The following is a 10,902-nucleotide window of genomic DNA, read 5'->3' on the forward strand; positions in this document are numbered from 1 at the left end:
AACTACATGGCATTCTTCTCTAATGTGGAGGTGGCAACGGAGCCCTTTTTACAACACTGCTATTAACCCAAGTGTTTCTCTGCTTCAAAATAATGCAGGCACCGTGGATTAAGCATAATGACTAATCAAGCCTACTACCAGATTTGGTTACCGATATGCATCACTGCTCAGTAGTTAAGCCCACAAAGTACCACTGGAAAAAGGCTTACATATTACTGTTGTAGAGTTGTGGGAAACACTGAATGTAGTAAAAGAGGTAGAGGAAGAATCATGTGTATTTCATACCCTGAAAACAAATGTAATAAGACGAAGAAGGAGAAATGCATCCAAAAAAATTCAAATTTTGGGGAAAAATGGAAAAGAAAAGAGGAAAAATAAAGAATGTCCTAATTAAGAGATGTCTGGATATGGTTGGCAAGTAGATGAGAAGCAAGAATTCTGCCCCCCCACCAAAGAAAATTGATCATTCTGGCATGGAAATGAATTGCCGTGTGTCTGATCCAATGAAAATTACCAACTGAAATTGCCAGTTTGACAGTGAGATCCAATGACCAGGGCAGCAGTGAAGGTGGGATCAGAGGGAAGGGGGGAATGGATTCTGGAGAACAGGATAACAAGGAATCTGATCACTAAAAACAAACCTGATAGTAAAGAAGATAGACAACAGCAACCTAACTTACTTAGTGCCCTCATTGTGAAGAATGCTGGTATTAAACGGGATGTCGAACAGGACAGCAGCAGGAAGTAACTGGGGTTGGGTGGGGAATGCAAAAAAACTGAAGGTACAGTCAAGGAGATAGATCTGAAGGAGGCTTTTGAAAGAAGTTCACTTTAACGAAAATAAAAAAAGGCAACATTTACTTAAAATTAGAATATGTTTGATACAATAAATTTCTATTTGACTAGAGTATAAAAGAATTAATAGATCATGAGATTTGTCTTGGTGATATCCTGATCTACATAAAGACATGGGCCTTTTCCTATGGCGGGTGGGCTGGGTGTGCACTGCCATCTTATGCGGGTGGGCCAATTAAGGCCCGCCTAGTGTAATATGCGGCTGGTAGCACTCAGCGCTACCTGTGCGGGCAGGGGGAGGAGGGAGAGTTGGGGCCAGCGCTCTTTCACGCAGCAATCTCTGCCTCAGGGAGATTGAGTGGATATGAAAATAATTAAAGAATCAAATTAAAAATTTATTCAAACATGTCCCCTCATGTGACTGTATTACATGAGTTGGGACATGTTTGTAAAGGTGGAACATATTTATTTATTTATTTATTCATTTTATAAAAGCTTCAGGAAACCTCATCCCACCGACGAAGGCCACTTCAACTTTTCGCCTGCCTGCCAACCTTAAGGGTGGACAGGCAGCATTCTTAAAAACTTTAGTTTCTTAGCGGCCTTACTAGGCCCTTAACATTTCAGCAGGCATGCAGCCAACTCCGGTGCCCGCCCGCCAACTGAAATATCGCGATGGTGCACCATGACGTCGGGACCCACGCCCGACGTCATCGCGCATCCTTTTACACGTCGGCGTGTCAGGCACCCACCCCCGGACACCAACCAGAAGATTCTGCCCATGTGCACAGAGGCTGCCTAGCATACTGTGACAGTAACTGTTTGCATCTTGGGCACCAGACTTCATTTAATCCAGAACTGGGATATGGTTCAACTATTTCCAAATGATGCAGATGAATGCAGTACAAAAAGAAAATAGTTATCTATTTCCTTGAATATAACTAATCAGAATGATGCGTAATGAATTGTGTGCAGCCGTACACACTAGTGAAAAGATTTTAAATAAAATGCTGGAAATACTCAGGCAGGATCTGTGGAGAGAGAAACAGAGTTAATGTTTCAGGTTGATGGTCTTTCATCAGAATCTTGGTGGATCTATATTTAGAGTCACAACAGTAAAAAAGAATCCGGGAATTCTCATTTGGTTGGAGCCCTGAGCTAGATCAGAATGAAGGATAAAAGTGCCGTCCTCCAGTAATGCAACTCTTCTATTACAGCGTCCAATTGCCCATGCTTTTGACTCCACTACCCTGTGTGGCAAACCATTCACTTATTGATTGGATTTAGTTGCTCAGCAATGATCTAAATATTTAAAAGGAAGTGGATTAAGTTGAGAGAAGATTCAGTCTTGTGGCAATGGAAATGATCTGTTTGGGCACTAAAACAGAATTTGAATGATGGGTTGCAGTGAAAGGGCTGAATGGTTGAATTCTCATTCCATCATTTTCCTATTCCTGTTGATATCAGACTTCTGACCCCTTTCGCTGTGCCCCCACCCACATCCAATTTTAAATTGAAATCCTTTAGTTTCCTGATGCACTCTAATGGCTTTTGTTCTCTTGCAGATAGAACATACATGAAAACATCCATCCTGTACTGAGGGACAATTATCAAACTGAACCATGTACTGACAACGTTTCCACACTCCAATGAAACCGTGGCTGGGTACAGCAAGTACTTCAAGCCACTTTCCTTCAATGCAGCCTCAGTTGATCCATTTGTCTACAGGACTCATAATTTAAAAAGGAAAAAAAGTAACTACACCCAATGTGATGGATTAGTGCTGTAGTGTCATCTGTGCTGCAGGTAATATTGCCAAAATGCAGCAATGTTTTTGTAACAGGTTAGCTGCGCCAGACAGTGTACATAACAAGAGACATGCTGGTGGGGTTGAAAAGTAGTGTGTCATGCTATTTTAAAGCACACAGAGGGCCAACTTAAACTGAAGTGACTTTACGGATTGGTGAATTTACAGCACAAGCTTGATTCAAGGCTGTTAAGTACAATTATCCCAGAGACAACTGAAGGACTTTGTAATAGCTGAAGGAATCCTGCAACAAACTGTCTATTATAACTATTAATAAAGCTTTCTCTGTTAAAACTGGTCTATTTTAAAAGGACCTTTAAAAGAAAAAAAAGGGAGAAAGCAACAACTGTTTTGCTGAATGCTGACGTCCTTGGGTTTTGTGATCCATCTTCAAGAGATGCATTGATTTGTCATTAACATCTTTTACACTCTGCTCAAATATTGGGGAAGGAAGTGAAATTTATGCAGTAGAATGTTAGGAAATGAAACCTTTTTAAATGGCTAGTTGCTCGTATACGCTACCATACTTTCGTTCAGAATATTTAGTTGAAACTTCAACCTCTGATCAGAGAAAGGAATGTTAACTAGTAAAGATACAATGTTAATAGAACTTTCAGTTTGTCTTTTGTCTTTGCAAAGCTGGTCACAAAACATTGTCCCCTGCTGTTCAGGCTTGACAGTAAAATGGTGCTGATGTTAATTATTAAGTTTATAGCTTTGTAGTGAAATAAAAATGCCACAAACTCCCTGCATATCACATGCAGACATTGTTAGAGAAGGCTTACACAAGCAACTTAAATACTTAATGCAGCACTATATAAAAACCTCAGTGGCAAATGGCTTATGTCTGCACTCTGTTCCAAACAGGAACATGTCCCAATGTAATCATCACTTTCAGTGAAGAAATGAATTGTAAATAACTGGAAGTAAATTAAGAGTCTTCTGTTGGATAATGCAGATCATTTATATTTTTGCTTTATTAATGATTTATGGACGTGTATTCAGCTAGAGGAACAGTTGAATTATACTTCCAATCTCTCACTTTAGGAAAATTACACACACAAAATCCCACTCCTTGCTCTAAGGATGGAGATGAAATCTTATTAGAGTAAATGTTAAGAATATCACTGAAGTGGTACAGGGTTAAATGGTAACATTTCACAGCACTGCCACGGTCACATTTTGCACATAGATCGCCAATAATATGAGATTCTGCTGAAAGAATAGGCAATACTATGTGTGGAGACTGTACTCATCTTACAATTTGAACAAAGTGGTGCAAGTGGTAGCTATGCGAGAAAAAGTGAACCATAGAGAGCACATACACTATATCTACAGGATAAAAAGATTGGATTTTGAGTTATGTACTTAGTTCGATATTGATGCCGCTTGGCATTTTTAAAAGTAATCAATATGTCATGCAGTCATTTGTCCCTGAATTTTGCTGTCAAATGAAAAGACTAAACTTCATCACACTGATGGAAATTAAACTCATCGCGATAATTCATCTCTTATTCAGGGCATAGGAACCATGAGATCTGTACCAGTGGAAACATTACTTCCCCAGCATGACGCACTATCAAGTGGTAAATTTTGCTATATGCTTTTTGCAGGGAGGTTCATACTCAAGATGTGGTAAACATACAAAAGTGAAAAGAGAGTGCGATCAGTTTCCTGGTTAGAAAGAGTTTTATTGCGGAGTTAGGCTTGGTCTGTTAAAAGCTAAAATTTTAGCTGAATTGTGTAACTAGCTTGCGTAAAGCCATCAGCAATACTTTAGAAATTGTTGATAAGTTTTGCGCTCATCCAGCCAGAGATGTCAATGACACTGCCCCAGGGAGCAGCATTTAACTCTTGGTCTCTGAATTTCTGAAGTTACATTGTTTTCCTAATTACATCATTCAATTCTAATATCACAAAACAAATGACAGTACACATAATGAACATCTTTTTTGTACCTTATAGCTGCTGTTAAGCGAACTGAAATACAAATTCCCCTTCCTGCACTCCTTACATTGTTTTGTTTCTGAATCATTTCCTTTCATATGGCATTGCTCTTAAATATGGCCGATCTTCAATTTGTTTGTGCTCCATTCACATTGTGAAAAGCTTAATCACCATGTGTTTTAATAATCAAGTATTTGAGCTTCAGGACTGGATTTTGTTTGGGTACAAAGTGGCAGTGTTCTTTCTGATGGGCACTTGACAGGCAGGCCACAAAATCTAACTTTTTCAGCAATTCCAAGTCACAATCTCAAACCATTCCCATTGCACACTTAAATTGTCTCATTGTTTTGAGTATAATGCCATAGTTTTAGTCATCATTGTGTGTTTTTTTAAATAACTTTCAACAGCTTTCAAGAACCACTCTATTTAAAATCCTCACAGAACCAGCTGGCAGTGAACACCACTCACCAATGTCACTGTCAACACAGTAAAGGACAACTGGATGATGTATTCCAGCACCTGGTGAGGATCTCCACAATTGTACGAAAGCAAACTCAGTGGATTTGAACCCACAGTTCAGAACCAGTCAAAATCAGTTCATTTCAGACACAAACTGAGTTTGAAATAGTTTAATTATGATTTACTTATAGGAGTATAATAGTCACAGTAAAATTATAAAATGTGAGTACTTATTTTTCCACTAAAAATAAATTAGAAACAATTGGATTTATTTCAATTGGATTATGAATGTAAGAAAATCGATTAAGGCAAATTTCCTTCACACAATACACATATAATATACAAGAGAAAACACAACATCTGGTATCTGCAGAGCTTGACCTATCCTTTCTTTTAGATTAACTGATCCTACTAATAGTGATCACACCAGCCATATCAAGTTTTGTCAAACCCAGAGCTTTACAGATGTGAGGCAATAATTCAGGTTTAGTATCGCCAGTGATTACATTTGTAAAGATAAACCAACAGTTGTTTTCCCTCATTATACACAAATTACACCTATGATTCCACTAAGACTCTTAAGCTTTTACGTAAAGGTGTAGAGACTAATTCTTGTGTCTTTCCCCCACCCCTTACAGAATGCTGAATTGCAGAAATCAGTCAGTTTCCATTGTAAGTAATCCTATATTTTCTTGTGTGATTAAACTAAACACACAAACTTCACTCAGCTTATGACAACCCTCATCTTATCAAGAGATTTCACATAAAGCAAAAATTATTGAATTCCAATCCCTGGACATTTTACACATTTTTGTAAACTCTGAACTTCAGGAGAGCAAACAAGCAGCATCTGAATCTATTTTGGCCTGATACAAATTAGAAGCTCTTCATTGCATGGGCCTTGATTCCACACATTAAAGGAAAGGTGTAATTCACATTGAAATGTGTTTAATTACCAGCATGTGATGGGTATCATATTACTTAACTCTGACTAGTCATTGTTGGGTCAGCTGAAAACAATTTGAAGGCTGTGGGTGCTCAGAATGTTTCTCTGGTCAATAAATTGCTGAGAAGTTTTTTTCTAATTTTGCTAAAACGTTTATTGAACTGTATCCATTTAAGTCATAAGCCTTTACTGTTTTTGTTTAAAAATGGAGATAACGGAAGACAAAAATCAAGGTTAATGGCATCTGGAGCATAGTCTCTTTAAAGCTGGTAAAACATATCTACTATTCAATTTACGGTGGAAACCAGATTTTGCCATCCTACTAATTTTAAATGCGCTCTGTCAAAAGGTTATTGTGAAGTAATCCATTTAAGAAGGAGAAAAGTGCTTGTGTGTGATAAATGATCTCTTTATTAATCTTGTAAGTAAAATGAACACAGGCATTATAAGTGTTACCATGCAGTAAACATCTGCCCTATGGTAGTAACATCACATTTGATTATTTTTATCTGACAATTTATCTTGGGAACTATGTAACTATATTCTAAAATTGGTGGAAGGTGTAGTAAGGTAAACATTTAAGTTTTAATCTGGTGAAGTCTGAGAGTCTTTATCATCTCAAGAGCTCCACCTTGACCAAGCTGTCCAACAATATAAAGGTTTGTTATTTTTTGTTTAATAAAGTTGATCAATAATTAAGACATTGGAAATCGATCCGAACATTTCCTCAGCTTTAACTTGGGTTTTGCACAATTACTGCCTAGTTTTACATTTTGATGCACTGTGAGCCCCAATATACTTGGGGAACTAATTTAATGGTACTTACAATATAAAAGTGGGGGGAAAAATGCAGATTGCTGTTCCTCCTTTGAGGAGATGGAAGAATTCTGATTTATAAAAACTCATCTTTAGCCTCTGTTTTACTTTTGGAAAATGCGCATTCCCAACACCTGCAGCCAATTGATAGCTTGTTTTTAAGGGATACGTGTATTCTGCTGAAGAGCAGTCTGAAATATTATAATGGAAGATGGTAAGTACCAATAAAAAATGTCTCTTGCCATTTGTATTTTTGAACTGCTGCTTAGAGATGGTCTGGGAGCAGACATGTTGGGGTAATTTAACCCCACAAAACAGATGGGAGTGGTTTGGTTTGGGTGGGAGTCTAAAATGTTAAAAACCTGAAACAGGATCACAACTTGCCTCAAACCTGCCCACTTCTAGTGTTAATAGAGATGGGATAAGGGCCAGGAGACCAATCTGACCTCTGGAAAGGAGGGGGATTGGTCATTGAAAGAGGAGGAGGCAGTGTGACATAATTTTAACTGGATTTCTATTCTTAATCCAAATTGACTGGGTTCCTGGAGACCTGACAAGTAACAGGAATCCATCACCTAAATGATTTAAGGCACTACATGTGAGACAGAGAAGCGGATCCATCAAGCTAACATGTAAACGCCCCCTCCATCTCCATGATCCTCCCTTGCCACCGCAAATTATTGACACCTACAAATTACTGACCCTCACGATCATTGAACCCCTATCTTCGACTAACCCTCTGACTCACTCCTGACACCCCCACTTCTGCCCTGGCCTTCAACACTCCTCCGATCTCTCATCAACTCCCCATGATCTCAGCCCACAATCATTGCTGGCCAGCCCCATGTAATCTCTACCCACAACAACAATTAAATCTACATGGTTTGATGGATTCTTTGTGGTCTCCTAAGGCGAATTGTTTCTGTACAATAGCCTGCTATCTGGCATCCCGCATCCTTCAAGGTTCAGGTGGGAATCAGGCCATGCATAGTAACAAGTTCCAGGAATTGAAATAGCCCAAGCCTCATATTGGTGAGTCAAGGCAAAACAGCCATTCGCCTTGCCAGCCCACACTTACCTCTCGTTCCAGGTTCAAATCAGAGCTAGAATTTCTACCTCAACAATGAACTGTGGACATGAATTCCACATCCTCACAACTTTTTTTATGGCTGTTTATTCTTAACCCAAAAACAGGCTGTTTATATCTACCCTGTCAGCATTGTAGTGAATCTGTGTTCCAGACTCATATTTCTGTTAATATTAATTGGGATAATCCAGATAAACAGCTCCATATAATTAACCTTCCCTTTATCATTAATATCTTCAATTGTTTTCCACCGTTCTGATCTCTAATGCATTTCTAAATGACAATGGAGTGGAGCTCAACCGTAATGGGGTTACTGATACAATTAAAAGTTATCCGTGACCAATGGGAATTGTGAGATGTCCCCTGCCTCATTGGTGCCAATAACCAAATTATCATTTAAGATTACCCAGGGCAAAATTCTCCCATGCCCCTCCAGAGGATAAATGGAGGGCGGTGGGGGAGAGAATTTGGTGGGAGTTCCAAAAATTAGTTTCACCCTGGTGCAAAATGACAGCGGGATCTTCCAATACTGCCCGCTATGGCAGGTCACAATTTCCGCCGGAAGCCAGCATGAAACTGACTTGCATCACGCTAATGGGATGCAAAAAAAGGCCCAACCGGTATCTTCCCTCTGCCCCCATCCGATTCTCTGCGATGCCATGTCTGGATCAACATGGTGTGCAAAAGTCAGGACTTACCTTAAGGGCCGTGGTCAGCTCGCAGACATCCAACGACAAGATGGAGGCTTCCAGCTACTGGACACTGGAGCACCACGTGCATCACAGGGTGGGTGGAGTTTCATCCACATGGTTCCTCTGTGAAGCAGCTTCCAGAAGATGTGAGTTCTCCACGCAGCAATATCACACTCACTGCGGATCTTCTTCCAGGGCCTCTGCATGGGTTCGGACCTTCATCCAGGGGCTTCTTTAATTTAGCAATAACTATAAGTTGCTGTAAGGGCTGGAAGAAGGAGTGTTTTAGTCCTGCCTTAAAACAGGGCTCAAACAGGCTGCAACTAGTTAATTAGATAGCTGGCTTAATCAGGTTTTCAGAGGCCAGGTTCAGAGAGTAGAAAAGTATCTTATAGTGCTGACTTTGCGCTGGAGTGCTGTTTTTGGCTGCAGTCAAGTGCTTCAGTTGGAGTTTGGTGACTGAGGGATTTTGGTGTGAAGGGAGGAGGTGCTCCTTTTTCTACCTTTCCTCAGAAAGAAGGGCAGTGGCCTTGGTAAGTAGGACCTGGTGAGTAAATTAGAAAAGTGTAATATTTTCAAACAAGTTGCTATACTTGGATTTAACTGAGAAGTGCCAGGAATAAGGGAAATTTAGGGCCGATATAATAAAGTAATATAAATAATCCAAAGTAGAATAAAGTTAACGTAAGGGAAGTAGAGTTAAGGCATAACAAAAATTAAAATACCTGGAAAAACTCAGCAGGTCTGGCAGCATCTGCGGAGAGGAATACAGTTAACGTTTCGAGTCCGTATGACTCTTCAACAGAACTAAGGAAAAATAGAAAAGAGGTGAAATATAAGCTGATTTAAGGGGGGTGGGACAGGTAGAGCTGGATAGAGGGCCAGTGATAGGTGCAGATAGCCAAAAGATGTCATAGGCAAAAGGACAAAGAGGTGTTGAAGGTGGTGATATTATCTAAGGAATGTGCTAATAGGTGACATTAAGGGTAGAAAGCAGGACGAGCAAGGTACAGATAGCCCTAGTGGGGGTGGGGTAGGGGGAAGAGATCGATATAGGCTAAAAGGTAGAGATAAAACAATGGATGGAAGTACATTTAAAAATAATGGAAATGGGTGGGAAAAGAAGAATCTACATAAATTATTGGAAAAAAGGGGGATCGGAAAGGGGGTGGGGATGGAGGAGAGAGTTCATGATCTAAAGTTGTTGAACTCAATATTCAGTCCGGAAGGCTGTAAAGTGCCTAGTCGGAAGATGAGGTGCTGTTCCTCCAGTTTGTGTTGAGCTTCACTGGAACATTGCAGCAGGCCAAGGACGGACATGTGGGCATGAGAGCAGGATGGAGTGTTGAAATGGCAAGCGACAGGGAGGTCTGAGACATGCTTGCGGACAGACCGAAGGTGTTCCGCAAAGCGGTTACCCAGTCTGCATTTGGTGTCTCCAATGTAGAGGAAACCGCATTGGGAGCAGCGAATGCAGTAGATTAAATTGAGGGAAGTGCAAGTGAAATGCTGCTTCACTTGAAAGGAGTGTTTGGGCCCTTGGATGGTGAGGAGAGGGGAAGTAAAGGGGCAGGTGTTGCACCTTTTGCGGTTGCATGGGAAGATGCCATGGGAGGGGGTTGAGGTGTAGGGGGTGATGGAGGAGTGGACCAGGGTGTCCCGGAGGGAACAATCCCTGCGGAATGCCGCCGGGGTGGGGGGGGGGGGGGGGGGGTGGTGAAGGGAAGATGTGTTTGGTGGTGGCATCATGCTGGAGTTGGCGGAAGTGGCGGAGGTTGATCCTTTGAATGCAGAGGCTGGTGGGGTGATAAGTGAAGACAAGGGGAACCCTATCACGGTTCTGGGAGGGAGAGGAAGGTGTGAGGGCAGATGCACGGGAGAAGGGCCAGACATGGTTGAGGGCCCTGTTAACCACCATGGGTGGAAAACCTCGGTTAAGGAAGAATGAAGACATGTCAGAGGAACTGTTTTTGAAAGTGGCATCATCAGAACAGATGCGACGGAGGCGAAGGAACTGAGAGAATAGGATGGAGTCCTTACAGGAGGTAGGGTGTGAGGAGCTGTAGTCGAGGTAGCTGTGGGAGTCGGTAGGCTTGTAATGAATATTGGTGGACAGTCTATCACCAGAAATTGAGACAGAGAGGTCAAGGAAGGGAAAGGAAGTGTCAGAGATGGACCATGTGAAAATGATGGAGGGGTGGAAATTGGAAGCAAAATTAATAAATTTTTCCAGGTCCAGACGAGAGCATGAAGCAGCACCGAAGCAATCATCGATGTACTAGAGAAAGAGTTGTGGGAGGGGGCCGGAGTAGGAATGGAACAAGGAATGTTCCACATGCCCCATAAAGCTTTA

General features: G+C 41.0%; 1 protein-coding gene across 2 annotated transcripts in view; it reads left to right on the plus strand.

The window, feature by feature from the left end:
- The window catches only part of dacha (dachshund a), a 389,808-nt gene extending 382,796 nt beyond the window's left edge, over window positions 1-7,012 (plus strand). For both annotated transcript variants that reach the window (XM_078547218.1, XM_078547219.1), the window contains exon 11: window positions 2,361-7,012. In XM_078547218.1, the coding sequence (XP_078403344.1) occupies window positions 2,361-2,395 (35 nt within the window). In that variant the 3' untranslated portion in view covers window positions 2,396-7,012. The remainder of the gene's footprint in view (window positions 1-2,360) is intronic.
- The last annotated feature ends 3,890 nt before the right edge of the window (window positions 7,013-10,902 follow it).

This window comes from Cetorhinus maximus, chromosome 8, assembly GCF_964194155.1.
Source record: "Cetorhinus maximus chromosome 8, sCetMax3.hap1.1, whole genome shotgun sequence".
Classification (NCBI taxonomy): domain Eukaryota; kingdom Metazoa; phylum Chordata; class Chondrichthyes; order Lamniformes; family Cetorhinidae; genus Cetorhinus; species Cetorhinus maximus.